Source organism: Oncorhynchus kisutch, unplaced genomic scaffold (genome assembly GCF_002021735.2).
Source record: "Oncorhynchus kisutch isolate 150728-3 unplaced genomic scaffold, Okis_V2 Okis06b-Okis10b_hom, whole genome shotgun sequence".
Classification (NCBI taxonomy): domain Eukaryota; kingdom Metazoa; phylum Chordata; class Actinopteri; order Salmoniformes; family Salmonidae; genus Oncorhynchus; species Oncorhynchus kisutch.
Genome location: NW_022261983.1, coordinates 18,935,651 through 18,955,104, shown reverse-complemented (window position 1 = coordinate 18,955,104; position 19,454 = coordinate 18,935,651). Strand labels below are relative to the sequence as shown.

Below are 19,454 nucleotides of genomic sequence, written 5' to 3'. Positions count from 1 at the left end.
GACCCACAACTACCTCTAGGTTAGTCTGTTGACAGCAGAGTAATAGAGACCCACAACTACCTCTAGGTCAGTCTAGCTCAGTCTGTTGACAGCAGAGTAATATAGACCCACAACTACTTCTAGGTCAGTCTAGCTCAGTCTGTTGACAGCAGAGTAATATAGACCCACAACTACCTCTAGGTCAGTCTAGCTCAGTCTGTTGACAGCAGAGTAATATAGACCCACAACTACCTCTAGGTCACTCTAGCTCAGTCTGTTGACAGCAGAGTAATTTAGACCCACAACTACCTCTAGGTCAGTCTGTTGACAGCAGAGTAATAGAGACCCACAACTACCTCTAGGTCAGTCTAGCTCAGTCTGTTGACAGCAGAGTAATATAGACCCACAACTACCTCTAGGTCAGTCTAGCTCAGTCTGTTGACAGCAGAGTAATATAGACCCACAACTACCTCTAGGTTAGTCTAGCTCAGTCTGTTGACAGCAGAGTAATATAGACCCACAACTACCTCTAGGTCAGTCTAGCTCAGTCTGTTGACAGCAGAGTAATATAGACCCACAACTACCTCTAGGTCACTCTAGCTCAGTCTGTTGACAGCAGAGTAATATAGACCCACAACTACCTCTAGGTTAGTCTAGCTCAGTCTGTTGACAGCAGAGTAATATAGACCCACAACTACCTCTAGGTTAGTCTAGCTCAGTCTGTTGACAGCAGAGTAATAGAGACCCACAACTACCTATAGCTCAGTCTAGCTCAGTCTGTTGACAGCAGAGTAATAGAGACCCACAACTACCTCTAGGTCAGTCTAGCTCAGTCTGTTGACAGCAGAGTAATATAGACCCACAACTACCTCTAGGTCAGTCTAGCTCAGTCTGTTGACAGCAGAGTAATATAGACCCACAACTACCTCTAGGTTAGTCTAGCTCAGTCTGTTGACAGCAGAGTAATAGAGACCCACAACTACCTCTAGGTCAGTCTAGCTCAGTCTGTTGACAGCAGAGAAATATAGACCCACAACTACCTCTAGGTCAGTCTAGCTCAGTCTGTTGACAGCAGAGAAATATAGACCCACAACTACCTCTAGGTCAGTCTAGCTCAGTCTGTTGACAGCAGAGAAATTTAGACCCACAACTACCTCTAGGTCACTCTAGCTCAGTCTGTTGACAGCAGAGTAATATAGACCCACAACTACCTCTAGGTCACTCTAGCTCAGTCTGTTGACAGCAGAGTAATATAGACCCACAACTACCTCTAGGTTAGTCTAGCTCAGTCTGTTGACAGCAGAGTAATATAGACCCACAACTACCTCTAGGTTAGTCTAGCTCAGTCTGTTGACAGCAGAGTAATAGAGACCCACAACTACCTATAGCTCAGTCTAGCTCAGTCTGTTGACAGCAGAGTAATATAGACCCACAACTACCTCTAGGTTAGTCTAGCTCAGTCTGTTGACAGCAGAGTAATAGAGACCCACAACTACCTCTAGGTCAGTCTAGCTCAGTCTGTTGACAGCAGAGTAATATAGACCCACAACTACCTCTAGGTCAGTCTAGCTCAGTCTGTTGACAGCAGAGAAATTTAGACCCACAACTACCTCTAGGTCAGTCTAGCTCAGTCTGTTGACAGCAGAGTAATAGAGACCCACAACTACCTCTAGGTTAGTCTAGCTCAGTCTGTTGACAGCAGAGTAATAGAGACCCACAACTACCTCTAGGTTAGTCTAGCTCAGTCTGTTGACAGCAGAGTAATAGAGACCCACAACTACGTCTAGCTCAGTCTGTTGACAGCAGAGTAATATAGACCCACAACTACCTCTAGGTTAGTCTAGCTCAGTCTGTTGACAGCAGAGTAATATAGACCCACAACTACCTCTAGGTTAGTCTAGCTCAGTCTGTTGACAGCAGAGTAATAGAGACCCACAACTACCTCTAGGTCAGTCTAGCTCAGTCTGTTGACAGCAGAGTAATATAGACCCACAACTACCTCTAGGTCAGTCTAGCTCAGTCTGTTGACAGCAGAGAAATATAGACCCACAACTACCTCTAGGTCAGTCTAGCTCAGTCTGTTGACAGCAGAGAAATTTAGACCCACAACTACCTCTAGGTCACTCTAGCTCAGTCTGTTGACAGCAGAGTAATATAGACCCACAACTACCTCTAGGTCACTCTAGCTCAGTCTGTTGACAGCAGAGTAATATAGACCCACAACTACCTCTAGGTTAGTCTAGCTCAGTCTGTTGACAGCAGAGTAATATAGACCCACAACTACCTCTAGGTTAGTCTAGCTCAGTCTGTTGACAGCAGAGTAATAGAGACCCACAACTACCTATAGCTCAGTCTAGCTCAGTCTGTTGACAGCAGAGTAATATAGACCCACAACTACCTCTAGGTTAGTCTAGCTCAGTCTGTTGACAGCAGAGTAATAGAGACCCACAACTACCTCTAGGTCAGTCTAGCTCAGTCTGTTGACAGCAGAGTAATATAGACCCACAACTACCTCTAGGTCAGTCTAGCTCAGTCTGTTGACAGCAGAGAAATTTAGACCCACAACTACCTCTAGGTCAGTCTAGCTCAGTCTGTTGACAGCAGAGAAATTTAGACCCACAACTACCTCTAGGTCACTCTAGCTCAGTCTGTTGACAGCAGAGTAATATAGACCCACAACTACCTCTAGGTCACTCTAGCTCAGTCTCTTGACAGCAGAGTAATATAGACCCACAACTACCTCTAGGTTAGTCTAGCTCAGTCTGTTGACAGCAGAGTAATATAGACCCACAACTACCTCTAGGTTAGTCTAGCTCAGTCTGTTGACAGCAGAGTAATATAGACCCACAACTACCTCTAGGTTAGTCTAGCTCAGTCTGTTGACAGCAGAGTAATATAGACCCACAACTACCTCTAGGTTAGTCTAGCCCAGTCTGTTGACAGCAGAGTAATAGAGACCCACAACTACCTCTAGGTTAGTCTAGCTCAGTCTGTTGACAGCAGAGTAATATAGACCCACAACTACCTCTAGGTCAGTCTAGCTCTGTCTGTTGACAGCAGAGTAATATAGACCCACAACTACCTCTAGGTTAGTCTAGCCCAGTCTGTTGACAGCAGAGTAATAGAGACCCACAACTACCTCTAGGTTAGTCTAGCTCAGTCTGTTGACAGCAGAGTAATATAGACCCACAACTACCTCTAGGTCAGTCTAGCTCAGTCTGTTGACAGCAGAGTAATATAGACCCACAACTACCTCTAGGTTAGTCTAGCTCAGTCTGTTGACAGCAGAGTAATATAGACCCACAACTACCTCTAGGTCAGTCTAGCTGTCTGTTGACAGCAGAGTAATATAGACCCACAACTACCTCTAGGTCAGTCTAGCTCAGTCTGTTGACAGCAGAGTAATATAGACCCACAACTACCTCTAGGTCAGTCTGTTGACAGCAGAGTAATAGAGACCCACAACTACCTCTAGGTCAGTCTAGCTCAGTCTGTTGACAGCAGAGTAATATAGACCCACAACTACTTCTAGGTCAGTCTAGCTCAGTCTGTTGACAGCAGAGTAATATAGACCCACAACTACCTCTAGGTTAGTCTAGGGCAGTCTGTTGACAGCAGACTAATAGAGACCCACAACTACCTCTAGGTCAGTCTAGCTCAGTCTGTTGACAGCAGAGTAATATAGACCCACAACTACCTCTAGGTTAGTCTGTTGACAGCAGAGTAATATAGACCCAAAACTACCTCTAGGTCAGTCTAGCTCAGTCTGTTGACAGCAGAGTAATATAGACCCACAACTACCTCTAGTTTAGTCTAGCTCAGTCTGTTGACAGCAGAGTAATATAGACCCACAACTACCTCTAGGTCAGTCTAGCTCAGTCTGTTGACAGCAGAGTAATAGAGACCCACAACTACCTCTAGTTAGTCTAGCTCAGTCTGTTGACAGCAGAGTAATATAGACCCACAACTACCTCTAGGTCAGTCTAGCTCAGTCTGTTGACAGCAGAGAAATATAGACCCACAACTACCTCTAGGTCAGTCTAGCTCAGTCTGTTGACAGCAGAGTAATATAGACCCACAACTACCTCTAGGTCAGTCTAGCTCAGTCTGTTGACAGCAGAGTAATATAGACCCACAACTACCTCTAGGTCAGTCTAGCTCAGTCTGTTGACAGCAGAGTAACATAGACCCACAACTACCTCTAGGTCAGTCTAGCTCAGTCTGTTGACAGCAGAGAAACATTCATTCACACCTCGATAGTGCTTTTCGTCCTCCTCCAACACGTTTTTACTCTAGAGAATGTATATCTGATATGAAAGATGGTATTTTCACGCTAGAGAATGTATATCTGATATGAAAGATGGTATTTTCAATCTAGAGAATGTATATCTGACACGAAAAGATGGTATTTTCACTCTAGAGAATGTATATCTGATTTGAAAGATGGTATTTTCACTCTAGAGAATGTATATCTGATATGAAAGATGGTATTTTCACTCTAGAGAATGTATATCTGATATGAAAGATGTTATTTTCACCCTAGAGAATGCATATAGATGGTATTTTCACTCTAGAGAATGTATATCTGATATGAAAGATGGTATTTTCACCCTAGAGAATGCATATAGATGGTATTTTCACTCTAGAGAATGTATATCTGATATGAAAGATGGTATTGTCACTCTAGAGAATGTATATCTGATATGAAAGATGGTATTGTCACTCTAGAATACATATCTAATCAGATGGTATATATTGTGTGTGTGTGTGTCCAGAACGGTTCACTATTCTGTATCTAGTCCACTACATCGGGAACTGGTTGCTATTTGGGATCCCTCCCAGGTCGTAGAAACTCTTCCATAAAGACCTGGGTGGTAGGTGGGGTGGACAGGGGGGACTGGAGGGACTGGGGGGTGGGTGGGGTGGACGGGGGGACTGGAGGGACAAATCAAATAAAGACCTGGGGGGTAGGTGGGGTGGACGGGGGGGACTGGGGGGTGGGTGGGGTGGACGGGGGGGGGAGGGTGGGGGGACGGGGAGGACGGGGGGGACTGGCGGGTGGGTGGGGGGGACGGGGGGGACTGGGGGGTGGGTGGGGGGGGACGGGGGGACTGGGGGGGGGTGTGGGGGGGACGGGGGGGACTGGGGGGTGGGTGGGGTGGACGGGGGGGACTGGAGGGACTGGGGGGTGGGTTGGGGTGGACGGGGGGGGGACTGGGGGGTGGGTGGGGTGGACGGGGGGGTGGGTGGGGGGGACTGGGGGGTGGGTGGGGTGGACGGGGGGGGACTGGGGGGGTGGGTGGGGTGGACGGGGGGACTGGGGGGTGGGTGGGGTGGGACGGGGGGGACTGGGGGTGGGTGGGGGTGGACGGGGGGGGACTGGGGGTGGGTGGGGTGGGACGGGGGGACGGGGGGGTGGGTGGGGGGGACGGGGGGGACTGGGGGTGGGTGGGGTGGACGGGGGGGACTGGGGGGTGGGGTGGGTGGACGGGGGGGACTGGGGGGTGGGTGGGGTGGACGGGGGGGACTGGGGAGTGGGTGGGGTGGACGGGGGGGACTGGGGGTGGGTGGGGTGGACGGGGGGGACTGGGGGTGGGTGGGGTGGACGGGGGGACTGGAGGGACAAATCAAGGTTCAGCAATAACATCCTTTTATTAATTTTTTTTAAACACACAAAAAAAAATTTGAAATCAAAGTTCGAAGCATCATTCAAGTAAACCGACTCGTCCAAGCAAACAGCCTCTGCTTTAGCATCATTCAAGTAAAACCGACTCGTCCAAGCAAACAGCCTCTGCTTTAGCATCATTCAAGTAAACCGACTCGTCCAAGCAAACAGCCTCTGCTTTAGCAGAGTCCAAAAAACAACTATATATATATTTTATACATCAGCCTTTAAATTCATTAAATTATTCCAAATCCTCAGCGAAAAAAAACTAAACTAAACATCCCCCTTGAAAGTGTTGAACTAGAGTGAACAGCTTGCAGAGCAGAGCGGTTTAAGTCCTCTTTACGATCTACACTACGGGGTGTCCCGTCACAAATGACACCCACGTTCCCTACATAGGGCCCTATATAGGGAATAGGTGTTTGGAATACAGGCTGTGTGATGCCTCTCTGAGGACCTTACAGTTCACTGACAGGAGGGAAGAAAACCAAGTCTCTTTCCTCCGAAAAATGGCACCCGAATTCCCTTCTTAGTACACTAGGCTTGTCCTTAAGTCGTGCACTAGTTAGGGAATAAGGGTTTAGGGGTCACGAGCCTTGGGCTGAAACGTGTCGAAAAATGCTTCACAACGAAAACGTCTCATAAGGCCACGCTAGCCATTTGGTCTTCTTCTCTCCTCCTCCTCCTCCTCTTCTTCTTCTCTCTCATTCTCCTTGTTCTTCTTCTTGTGTTTCAGTCCCGTGATCTCTCCCTCCTCAGCGTCCAGGCTCCCGTCTCTTCTGCTTTCTATCCCTCTTCTTCTTCTCTCTCATTCTCCTTGTTCTTCTTCTTGTGTTTCAGTCCCGTGATCTCTCCCTCCTCAGCGTCCAGGCTCCCCTGTCTCTTCTGCTTTCTATCCTTCTTCTTCTTCTTCTTCTTCTGTTTCTTCTTCTCTTTTCTATCTTTCTTCTTCTTGTCTTTCTTGTTGCCCAGGCTACCGACAGAGCTGGCGCTGCTGCTACGACTTCTGCCGCTGTCCCCCCCATGCTCCTCTCTCTCTCCCTCCAGCGCTCTCTCTCCCTCCACCTCTCTCTCTCCCTCCAGAGCTCTCTCTCCCTCCAGAGCTCTCTCTCCCTCCAGAGCTCTCTCTCCCTCCAGAGCTCTCTCTCCTTCCTCCTCCCCCTCTGAGATCTCTCCCTCGCTGTAGTCAGGTTCGAAGGCCTCATCAGTCTCTCTGACCAGGTCAGGAGAAGGTCTGGAAGAAGGGACCGAGGGAGGAGGTCTGGAAGAAGGGACCGATTGAGGGGGTCTGGAAGGGGCCGAGGGAGGAGGTCTGGAAGAAGGGACCGAGGGAGGAGGTCTGACTTTAGGGTTCTCCCTCCCTCTCTCCTTCTCCCTATCGACCCCTCTCTCTCTCTCCTTCTCCCTATCGACCCCCCTCTCTCTCTCCTTCTCCCTATCGACCCCCCTCTCTCTCTCCTTCTCCCTATCGACCCCCCTCTCTCTCTCCTTCTCCCTATCGACCCCCCTCTCTCTCTCCTTCTCCCTTTCGACCCCTCTCTCTCTCTCCTTCTCCCTATCGACCCCCCTCTCTCTCTCCTTCTCCCTATCGACCCCTCTCTCTCTCTCCTTCACCCTATCAACCCCTCTCTCTCTCTCCTTCTCCCTTTCGACCCCTCTCTCTCTCTCCTTCTCCCTTTCGACCCCTCTCTCTCTCTCCTTCTCCCTTTCGACCCCTCTCTCTCTCTCCTTCTCCCTTTCGACCCCTCTCTCTCTCTCCTTCTCCCTATCGACCTCTTTATCTCCCTCCTCATCTCTCTCCTTCTCCATCATCTCCCTCATCTTTTGCATCTGCCACTCTCTCTCTTTCTTTCTCTCTCTCTCTCTGACAGCTCGGGGCACCCCTGCCCTGTTGTCAGTCCTGGGGGGCTGTAGGAGTGAGGCTGGGTGTTGGTGGGGCTTTCCACCACTCATCTCCTTCTCTAGGTTTCCTAGGCTGGCCTGTTGGCTCTGTCTCCCTGCTGAGGAGCGCTCTACTCTGGGCTCTTCTCCCTCAGCCTTCCCCCTCGCGGGCTGGTTCTCCACAGAGATGGAGACCTGAGGAGAGGGGTATCTGTCCTGCGTCGTGTCCCTGCCAGGGCTGCTTTCGCTTGGTCTGGTGGGCTCAGAGCTTCCCTGAGATCTTTGGGTGCTGGAGGAGGAGGGTTCCGATGGGGGTAGGGCTCTCTTTGAGACGGGAGAGGCACTGTCTAGCTCTCTGTGGTCTTTGTGTTTGGGGTCGAGGTGGTCTCTGTGTTCTCTGGTGGTCTCCTGGTCGTCTAGTGGTCTACGGTCAGTAGAGTTGGTGTTACGGTCAACGGTGGAGGAGTTCTGGTCGTTGTGGTCTTTATGTTTGTGGTCTCTGTGCTCCCTGGCTCTGGGGTCAGAGGTCGCTTTGTGGTCCCTGGAAGAAGAAAAAGGTTTACGATCTCGTGAGTAAGAGTGTGAGGAGGAAGAGGAACTCTTTTCGCTGCTGTGGTCACTCCCTCTCTCCCCAGTCCTCTCTCCTCCTCTCTCTCTCCTCTCTCGCTCCGGCCGCTGAGAGGAGCTCTTCTCACTGATGTGGTCGCTCCCTCTCTCCCCAGTCCTCTCTCCTCCTCTCTCTCTCCTCTCTCGCTCCGGCCGCTGAGAGGAGCTCTTCTCACTGACGTGGTCGCTCCCTCTCTCCCCAGTCCTCTCTCCTCCTCTCTCTCTCCTCTCTCGCTCCGGCCGCTGAGAGGAGCTCTTCTCACTGATGTGGTCGATCCCTCTCTCCCCAGTCCTCTCTCCTCCTCTCTCTCTCCTCTCTCGCTCCGGCCGCTGAGAGGAGCTCTTCTCACTGATGTGGTCGATCCCTCTCTCCCCAGTCCTCTCTCTCCTCTCTCGCTCCGGCCGCTGAGAGGAGCTCTTTTCGCTGCTGTGGTCGATCCCTCTCTCCCCAGTCCTCTCTCCTTCTCTCTCTCTCCTCTCCGGCCGCTGAGAGGAAGAGGGAATCTTTCTCGGTCTGTCCATATCTTTGTCAGAAGCACGGCTGTGTTCCCTCTCTCTTTCTCTCTCTTTCTCCCGCTCTCTGTCCCGTTCGTTATCCCTTTCCCTCTCCTGCTCCTTTTCCTTTAACTGATCTCTCTCTCTCTCCGTCTCTCCGTCTCTCTCAGAAGGGATGGGGTCTCCGGAGTGTTTTCCATCCTGCAGGCCGTCTTCTCTGTCCCTGCCACTAGAGGGGGACATAGTTCTCTCTGGCTTGGGAAAGGTACAGTCCCTCTCTTTCCTTCGCCCTGCCTCAGTCTCCGTCGTCACGGTGATGTGGGGTCCAGGGGGGAAAGGGAGGGAGGGGGTGAGCAGGGGGCGGAGTTGAACCCGGACCCCTCCTCCTTCTTCTTCCTCTGATTCGTAGTCCTCCTTCTCCCACTTGGAGCGAGGGACCTGGATGAGGAGAGAAGAGAACACGTCTTCATTGATTCAGGGTGTGTAGAGCTGTGTGTCTCCTGTATGAGTACTATCTAGTCTAACAGGTGTAGAGCTGTGTGTCTCTGACCTGTATGAGTAATACCTAGTCTAACAGGTGTAGAGCTGTGTGTCTCTGACCTGTATGAGTACTATCTAGTCTAACAGGTGTAGAGCTGTGTCTCTGACCTGTATGAGTACTATCTAGTCTAACAGGTGTAGAGCTGTGTGTCTCTGACCTGTATGAGTACTATCTAGTCTAACAGGTGTAGAGCTGTGTGTCTCTGACCTGTATGAGTACTATCTAGTCTAACAGGTGTAGAGCTGTGTGTCTCTGACCTGTATGAGTACTATCTAGTCTAACAGGTGTAGAGCTGTGTGTCTCCTGTATGAGTACTATCTAGTCTAATAGGTGTAGAGCTGTGTGTCTCCTGTATGAGTACTATCTAGTCTAATAGGTGTAGAGCTGTGTGTCTCCTGTATGAGTACTATCTAGTCTAACAGGTGTAGAGCCGTATGAGTACTATCTAGTCTAACAGGTGTAGAGCTGTGTGTCTCTGACCTGTATGAGTACTATCTAGTCTAACAGGTGTAGACCTGTATGAGTACTATCTAGTCTAACAGGTGTAGACCTGTATGAGTACTATCTAGTCTAACAGGTGTAGACCTGTATGAGTACTATCTAGTCTAACAGGTGTAGAGCTGTATGAGTACTATCTAGTCTAACAGGTGTAGAGCTGTGTGTCTCTGACCTGTATGAGTACTATCTAGTCTAACAGGTGTAGAGCTGTGTCTCTCTGACCTGTATGAGTACTATCTAGTCTAACAGGTGTAGAGCTGTGTGTCTCTGACCTGTATGAGTACTATCTAGTCTAACAGGTGTAGAGCTGTGTGTCTCTGACCTGTATGAGTACTATATGTCCGTCAGCAGGTGCCGAGCTGTCGTTGGTGTATTCCTCCAGTGTTTTAACGACAGTCTTCCTCTGCTCTGCTCTGCCCTCTGATCCATCGCCACACACAGGACTACTGCCCCCTGGGGGACTGGTGGTGTAATACACAACAACACATAGTTAATATAGACACCTCCTCCTCCTCACAGGACTACTGCCCCCTGGGGGACTGGTGATGTAATACACAACAACACATAGTTAATATTGACACCTCCTCCTCCTCCTCCTCACAGGACTACTGCCCCCTGGGGACTGGTGATGTAATACACAACAACACATAGTTAATATAGACACCTCCTCCTCCTCCTCCTCCTCCTCACAGGACTACTGCCCCCTGGGGGACTGGTGGTGTAATACACAACAACACATAGTTAATATAGACACCACCTCCTCCTCCTCCTCCTCACAGGACTACTGCCCCCTGGGGGACTGGTGGTGTAATACACAACAACACATAGTTAATATAGACACCTCCTCCTCCTCCTCCTCACAGGACTACTGCCCCCTGGGGGACTGGTGATGTAATACACAACAACACATAGTTAATATAGACACCTCCTCCTCCTCCTCCTCACAGGACTACTGCCCACTGGGGGACTGGTGATGTAATACACAACAACACATAGTTAATATAGACACCTCCTCCTCCTCACAGGACTACTGCCCCCTGGGGGACTGGTGGTGTAATACACAACAACACATAGTTAATATAGACACCACCTCCTCCTCCTCCTCCTCCTCACAGGACTACTGCCCCCTGGGGGACTGGTGGTGTAATACACAACAACACATAGTTAATATAGACACCACCTCCTCCTCCTCCTCCTCACAGGACTACTGCCCCCTGGGGGACTGGTGGTGTAATACACAACAACACATAGTTAATATAGACACCACCTCCTCCTCCTCCTCCTCACAGGACTACTGCCCCCTGGGGGACTGGTGGTGTAATACACAACAACACATAGTTAATATAGACACCTCCTCCTCCTCCTCACAGGACTACTGCCCCCTGGGGGACTGGTGATGTAATACACAACAACACATAGTTAATATAGACACCACCTCCTCCTCCTCCTCCTCACAGGACTACTGCCCCCTGGGGGACTGGTGGTGTAATACACAACAACACATAGTTAATATAGACACCTCCTCCTCCTCCTCCTCCTCACAGGACTACTGCCCCCTGGGGGACTGGTGATGTAATACACAACAACACATAGTTAATATAGACACCACCTCCACCTCCTCCTCCTCACAGGACTACTGCCCCCTGGGGGACTGGTGGTGTAATACACAACAACACATAGTTAATATAGACACCTCCTCCTCCTCCTCCTCCTCACAGGACTACTGCCCCCTGGGGGACTGGTGGTGTAATACACAACAACACATAGTTAATATAGACACCACCTCCTCCTCCTCCTCACAGGACTACTGCCCCCTGGGGGACTGGTGATGTAATACACAACAACACATAGTTAATATAGACACCTCCTCCTCCTCCTCACAGGACTACTGCCCCCTGGGGGACTGGTGGTGTAATACACAACAACACATAGTTAATATAGACACCACCTCCTCCTCCTCCTCCTCACAGGACTACTGCCCCCTGGGGGACTGGTGGTGTAATACACAACAACACATAGTTAATATAGACACCTCCTCCTCCTCCTCCTCCTCCTCACAGGACTACTGCCCCCTGGGGGACTGGTGGTGTAATACACAACAACACATAGTTAATATAGACACCTCCTCCTCCTCCTCACAGGACTACTGCCCCCTGGGGGACTGGTGATGTAATACACAACAACACATAGTTAATATAGACACCACCTCCTCCTCCTCCTCCTCCTCACAGGACTACTGCCCCCTGGGGGACTGGTGGTGTAATACACAACAACACATAGTTAATATAGACACCTCCTCCTCCTCCACACAGGACTACTGCCCCCTGGGGGATTGGGTAGGACTGTATCATGTGTTATGACTTGACATTGACACTGTTATCCCAGACAGACTTCCTGTCAACCCACTCAGGTAGACACTCGTTACTACTAGATGAAACAATCAGTTTTCCACACAGCCAGTCTCACCTGGTGTAGTCCACTGTGGTTCCCGGTCCGTCGGATGCTAGGACCTTACGGTTCCTCTTGGCTTTGCTCCTCTCCACGCTTCCCTTTATATAGCTGCTCTGATTGGCTGCCTCTGTTCCGGCCACGCCCGCAAGCTTGCCGGCCCTCCTCCCTTCTTCTCTGTTGGGCTTAATCTTCCTCTGAGGTTCTCCTCCTTTCATCCCACTCTCCATCAGAGGCCTTACGGAAGCCCTCTCCCTCTCCTCCTCTACGTCACGTTTGAGGTTGCAGGGTTTTACGGTCTCGGTGAGCTCCACTCCGGGAGATTTGATTCGGGGCACCTCCATCTCCTTATCAGACATACTCCTCTCCTCCTTTCTCCTCTCCTCCTCCTCCTTCCTCCTCCTCCACTTCTTCTCAGACTTGGTGTCTGGAGCTTTGCCAGGGTCTCTCTCCTGTTCTCTACCCACCTTGATGTCAGCCTCTCTCCTGGGCTTGTCCTCTCTCCCTGAGCCCCTGTCCTGCCGAAACCCTGGATCTCTCTTCCCTCTCTGCTCCTCCTTGGCTGGTCTGGAATGGTCCAGGTCGGTTCTGAACGGTTTAAACTGACCCGGGCCGGTTCTAACCGGTTTAAACTGGTCTGGGTCGGTTCTAACTGTGTTGAACTGGTCTGAGTCGGTTCTGACAGGTTTAAACTGGTTTGGGTCGGTTCTGACGGGTTTAAACTGGTCTGGGTCGGTTCTGACAGGTTTAAATTGGTTTGGGGTCGGTTCTAAACGGTTTGAATAGGTCTGGGTTGATTCTAACTGTGTCGAGCTGGTCTGCGTGGGGTTTAGGAAGAGGTAGTTTGGGAGCTGATGCTAGGGGCGCAGGGTGTTGGAGTTCCATCTCTCTCTGGAGGGAGGTGCAAGAGTCTGGTTGGAGGGGAATAGATTCATCTTTGACCCGTTTGGCTGACGGTTCTGTTAGAGAAGTCTTCTGGTAGGCTAAACCGGCTGTACCAGTCTTGTCCCGGTCTGTACCGGTCTTGTCCCGGTCTGTACCAGTCTTGTCCCGGTCAGTACCGATCTGGTCCCGGTCTGTACCAGTCTTGTCCCGGTCTGTATCGATCTGGTCCCGGTCTGTCTCTCTAACAGTCTTCCAGCTCTTGGACGATGAGTCTTTCCTCGCTACGCTGGAGTCCGGTCCGCGTTTATAAACTCTGTCACTCTTTCTCCTCACTTCCTCCTCCTTACTGTCCCTGGTCCACCTATCAGCTTTGTCCGGGACTGAGTCTGAGGCGTCGCTGTCTATTGGCTCGTCCCGTACTGGGGTGGAGTCGTCATGGCTTGACGAACCAATGGGAGTACTCCCAGTTCTCTTCTTCTTCTCCTCTGTCTCTTCTTTCCGAGCGTCGTCCGTAGAGTCAGAAGCACTGAAGGACTCCCCTCTCCCTCGCTCAGTCTTCCTCTTCTTCCTCTTCCTGTGCTTCTGCTCATTCAGGTCGGAGGTCACAGTGACCGCGGGAGAGGCGACGCTCGACGACGGATCTCTGTCTGCGACCTTCAGTGGCGTCTGATGATCCTGATTGGCTGACCGGGACAGCGGCAGAGTTCCAAACTGCTCAGCACACTTCTCCTGGTAAGTCATTGGCTGGTTCCTGCCCCTGGGGGAGGGGTGTGAGGGGGGAGGAGGATAGCCCTCACCTCGCCTCCTCCCTCGACTGAAGGGGGAGGATCCACGGTCCAGGCGGTGTCGGGGGGAGGGGTAGAAGTCCGAGGGTGGAGGAGGGTTGTAGGGGTCTCTGTCTCGTCCGGCTGGGGGTGTCACAGGGGCGGGGGCGAAACCAAGGGGGGGTCGGCCCCTGTGGGGAGGAGGGTTATTGGGAGGAGGGTTGTGGGAGTTGTAGTTTTTGAAGTATTTCTCATACCATTCCCTGTACTCCTTCTCCCACTCCCGGTACCTCTCCCTCTCGTACGGGTCTTTGTGCTCTGGACCCCGGTCGTACACCGCCGGCTCCCGATCCCTCTCCCGGGTCCGGCCCGGGTACTTCCTCTCACCCTCCGGTGGCGCTCCAGCAGCGGCAGGCTTGCGGGAGCTTGGGGGTGGAGGAGTGTGGGTCCGGTATCCCCCTTGGCCAGGTGATCTAGAGCGTGACCGGTAACCTCGTCCCCGTCCTCTCCCCCGTCCCGCCCTCCACCGTCTCTGAAAGGCGGCGGCGAGCGTGATCGGCGGTAGCCACGGGAACGGGAGCGGTAGCCGCGAGGTCGTCCGTGGCGGCGGGAGTACGGAGAAGAGCGGGAGTAAGACCTGGAACGGGATCTGGAACGGGATCTGGAACGGGATCTGGATCGACTGGAGGAACGGGAGTACGAACGAGAACGGGAACGGGATTTGGAGTAGGATGAGCTACTGTAGGACGACCTAGACCTGGAGAGAGACAGAGAGAGAGAGACAGAGAGAGAGAGAGACAGAGAGAGAGAGAGAGAGAGAGAGAGAGAGACAGAGAGAGACAGAGAGAGAGAGACAGAGAGAGAGAGAGAGAGAGAGACAGAGAGAGACAGAGAGAGAGAGAGAGAGAGAGACAGAGAGAGAGACACAGAGAGAGACAGAGAGAGAGAGAGATGGGGATAGATTAAGTGTTAGTAGTATAGAATACTATTATATGAGTAAAGAATACTATTTTGCAAGTATAGAATACTACTACACAGGTATAGAATACTATTATACGAGTATTGTAGGAGTATTGTATTACAGTTATTAGTACTATGTGAATAATGCATGGGTACTATACGAGTATTATACCTGGAATAAGAGTCTCCTCTCCTGTATTATATGAGTATTATACCTGGAATAAGAGAATCTCCTCTCCTGTATTATATGAGTATTATACCTGGAATAAGAGTCTCCTCTCCTGTATTATATGAGTATTATACCTGGAATAAGAGAATCTCCTCTCCTGTATTATATGAGTATTATACCTGGAATAAGAAAATCTCCTCTCCTGTATTATATGAGTATTATACCTGGAATAAGAGAGTCTCCTCTCCTTCTGTATTATATGAGTATTATACCTGGACTAAGAGAGTCTCCTCTCCTTCTGTATTATATGAGTATTATACCTGGAATAAGAGTCTCCTCTCCTTCTGTATTATATGAGTATTATACCTGGAATAAGAGTCTCCTCTCCTGTATTATATGAGTATTATACCTGGAATAAGAGTCTCCTCTCCTGTATTATATGAGTATTATACCTGGAATAAGAGAGTCTCCTCTCCTTCTGTATTATATGAGTATTATACCTGGAATAAGAGTCTCCTCTCCTGTATTATATGAGTATTATACCTGGAATAAGAGAGTCTCCTCTCCTTCTGTATTATATGAGTATTATACCTGGAATAAGAGAATCTCCTCTCCTGTATTATATGAGTATTATACCTGGAATAAGAGTCTCCTCTCCTGTATTATATGAGTATTATACCTGGAATAAGAGTCTCCTCTCCTGTATTATATGAGTATTATACCTGGAATAAGAGAGTCTCCTCTCCTGTATTATATGAGTATTATACCTGGAATAAGAGTCTCCTCTCCTGTATTATATGAGTATTATACCTGGAATAAGAGAGTCTCCTCTCCTGTATTATATGAGTATTATACCTGGAATAAGAGTCTCCTCTCCTGTATTATATGAGTATTATACCTGGAATAAGAGAGTCTCCTCTCCTGTATTATATGAGTATTATACCTGGAATAAGAGAGTCTCCTCTCCTTCTCTATACGAGTATTATACCTGGAATAAGAGAGTCTCCTCACCTTCTGTATTATATGAGTATTATACCTGGAATAAGAGCGTCGTCTCTCCTTCTGGATCTTTCTGTACTCCAGCAGCTCCTTGGCAAAGTCGTTGGTGAACTCATCCAGCTTGGACTTTTCCCGGTTACCGTAGCGACAGTCGGAGCTGGGGGACGACAGGAAGATATTTGGACAACGGTAGGAGAAGTAAGACGAGAGAAGCAATACCGCAAAAAAGTTCAACAAGGTTTTCCCATCGTAGTTTAAATGATAAACTAAGAGGCGGATCGAAACAGACTGAGACTTTAGTTCAGTGGGCTAACAGTCAGGAGCAGCACGCGGGCACGAGACCCAGTCACTCACACAATACATATTAGCAGAGAAGAATGACATCACACACGGATCGAAACAGACTTGAGACTTTAGTTCAGTGGGCTAACAGTCAGAGCAGCACGCGGGCACGAGACCCAGTCACTCACACAATACATATTAGCAGAGAAGAATGACATCACACACAGGTGTCAAGACTCATTCCACGGAGGGCTGAGCGTCCGAGTTGTCACTCCCCAACCCCCCCTTTCTACTTTGATTGATCAGTTAAGGCCATTGATTGGTTAGGAACTCACCTGGTTGTCTAGGGGACAGATTGGAGGAAGTAAGTCAACAACAGTCAGAATGAGACAGTCCTGACCTGACAGATCAACTCCTCAGTCAGTCCATCAGAACAACAGTCAGAATGAGACAGTCAGTCCATCAGAACAACAGTCAGAATGAGACAGTCAGTCCATCAGAACAACAGTCAGAATGACAGTCAGTCCATCAGAACAACAGTCAGAATGACAGTCAGTCCATCAGAACAACAGTCAGAATGAGACATTCAGTCCATCAGAACAACAGTCAGAATGAGACAGTCAGTCCATCAGAACAACAGTCAGAATGAGACAGTCTTGACCTGACAGATCCACTCCTCAGTCAGTCCATCAGACTGACAGTCAGAATGAGACAGTCCTGAAAGATCAACTCCTCAGTCAGTCCATCAGAACGACAGTCAGAATGACAGTCAGTCCATCAGAACAACAGTCAGAATGACAGTCAGTCCATCAGAACAACAGTCAGAACGACAGTCTCTCCATCAGAACAACAGTCGGAATGACAGTCAGTCTATCAGAACAACAGTCGGAATGAGTCTGTCCATCTGAATGACAGTCAGTCCATCAGAACAAGTCGGAATGACAGTCAGTCCATCAGAACGACAGTCAGTCCATCAGAACGACAGTCAGAATGACAGTCAGTCCATCAGAACAACAGTCAGAACGACAGTCAGTCCATCAGAACAACAGTCAGAATGACAGTCTGTCCATCGGGATGACAGCCAGTCCATCAGAACAACAGCCAGAATGGCAGTCAGTCCATCAGAACGACAGTCGGAATGGCAGTCAGTCCATCTGAATGACAGTCAGAATGACAGTCAGTCCATCAGAACGACAGTCAGAATGACAGTCAGTCCATCAGAACAACAGTCAGAATGACAGTCAGTCCATCAGAACAGTAGAATGACAGTCCATCAGAACAACAGTCAGAATGACAGTCCATCAGAACAACAGTCAGAATGACAGTCCACCAGAACAGTCAGAATGACAGTCAGTCCATCTGAACAACAGTCAGAATGACAGTCAGTCCATCAGAACGACAGTCGGAATGACAGTCAGTCCATCAGAACGACAGTCTGTCCATCTGAATGACAGTCAGTCTATCAGAACAACAGTCAGAATGACAGTCAGTCCATCTGAATGACGGTCAGTCCATCTGAATGACAGTCAGTCCATCAGAATGACAGTCAGTCCATCTGAATGACAGTCAGTCCATCTGAATGACAGTCAGTCCATCTGAATGACAGTCAGTCCATCAGAACGACAGTCAGAATGACAGTCTGTCCATCTGAATGACAGTCAGTCCATCTGAACAACAGTCAGAATGACAGACAGTCTACTCACTTATCCTTCAGCCTCTTCTGTTGTCTGTAGAACTCATCCTTGGACAGGAAGGAAGAGGGGATTGGCTTCCCGGCGAGGGGGGGCTGGGTGTTGGGGGGCGCCCAGGGAGGGTTGGTGACTCCTGGGGTAGGGGGGTAGCCAGGAGGGGGCAGGGAGTAGCTGGAGGGGGGCTGTTGCCCCGGGGGGAAGTGGGGAGGGGGGTAGTGGGGGGGTATGACACCTGGGGGATGGGGAAGAGGGGAGGAGAAAATGGAGGGAGGGTTATAGAGAAGGGGTGGCACGTTGGTGGGCGGAGGCTGGGAGGGAGGGGCGCGGTCGCTATGGTTCCTGCCACGACCGGAGGGGCTGGAGAGAGAGAGAGACAGGAACAGGACGTGACATCACTAGTCAGGTGTGGCAAATGTTAAACCTTCATAACATAGGATCACTGAGCCAGTCAGTTAGCACAGAGATAAACACACACACCTGTACCTGTCCCAATGGGATGGTCCGTCAGAAAGTCTGGGAGGAGGACCTGTTTTAGGAGGACAACAGCACCGTTAAATACCACAGTGTGAGTTGGAGGAGAAGGTCTCTGGGGGGTGGGGGGGGGGTAGTGGGAGGGGGGGTAACCTGTCCTCTGCAGGGAGTGACTGTCAGACTGGGGCTGGGGGGTTAGTGGGGGGGGGGGGGGTAAGTGGAGGGGGGGTAAACCTGTCCTCTGCAGGGAGTGACTGTCAGACTGGGGCTGGGGGGTTAGTGGGGGGGGGGGGGTAGTGGAGGGGGGTAACCCGTCCTCTGCAGGGAGTGACTGTCAGACGGGGTAGTGGGGGGGGGGGGGGGGGGGGGGGTTACCTGTCCCTCTGCAGGGAGTGACTGTCAGACTGGGGTAGTGGGGGGGGGGGTTTACCTGTCCTCTGCAGGGAGTGACCGTCAGACTGGGGTAGTGGGGGGGGGGGTTACCTGTCCTCTGCAGGGAGTGACCGTCAGACTGGGGTAGTGGGGGGGGGGGGTTACCTGTCCCTCTGCAGGGAGTGACCGTCAGACTGGGGTAGTGGGGGGGGGGGGGGTTATCTGTCCTCTGCAGGGAGTGACTGTCAGACTGGGTAGTGGGGGGGGGGGTAATCTGTCCTCTGCAGGGAGTGACTGTCAGACTGGGGTAGTGGGGGGGGGGGTTATCTGTCCTCTGCAAGGGAGTGACTGTCAGACTGGGGTAGTGGGGGGGGGGGGTTACCTGTCCTCTGCAGGGAGTGACTGTCAGATTGGGGTAGTGGGGGGGGGGGGGTTACCTGTCCTCTGCAGGGAGTGACTGTCAGACTGGGGTAGTGGGGGGGGGGGGTTATCTGTCCTCTGCAGGGAGTGACTGTCAGACCTGGGGTATGTGGGAGGGGGGTAATCCTGTCCTCTGCAGGGAGTGACTGTCAGACGTGGAGGTAGTGGGGGGGGGGGGTTTGTTACCTGTCCTCTGCAGGGAAGTGACTGTCGACTGGGGTAGTGGGGGGGGGGGGTTAATCTGTCCTCTGCAGGGAGTGACTGTCCAGACGGGGTAAGTGGGGAGGGGGTAAATCTGTCCTCTGCAGGGAGTGACTGTCAGACTGGG

The 19,454-nt window shown here is 50.8% G+C and overlaps 1 protein-coding gene across 1 annotated transcript in view; it reads right to left on the bottom strand.

Moving 5' to 3' along the window:
• Positions 1 to 5,612: 5,612 nt before the first annotated feature.
• Positions 5,613 to 19,454, bottom strand: part of LOC109883741 (E3 ubiquitin-protein ligase RBBP6-like) — a 52,768-nt gene continuing 38,926 nt past the window's right edge. Inside the window, 10 exon segments of the mRNA XM_031813767.1 lie at positions 5,613 to 6,332; positions 6,440 to 9,064; positions 9,988 to 10,126; positions 12,132 to 12,882; positions 13,112 to 14,073; positions 14,076 to 14,519; positions 15,928 to 16,047; positions 17,876 to 18,220; positions 18,341 to 18,389; positions 18,488 to 18,521. Coding sequence (XP_031669627.1) covers positions 6,297 to 6,332; positions 6,440 to 9,064; positions 9,988 to 10,126; positions 12,132 to 12,882; positions 13,112 to 14,073; positions 14,076 to 14,519; positions 15,928 to 16,047; positions 17,876 to 18,220; positions 18,341 to 18,389; positions 18,488 to 18,521 — 5,505 coding nt within the window. The 3' untranslated portion in view covers positions 5,613 to 6,296.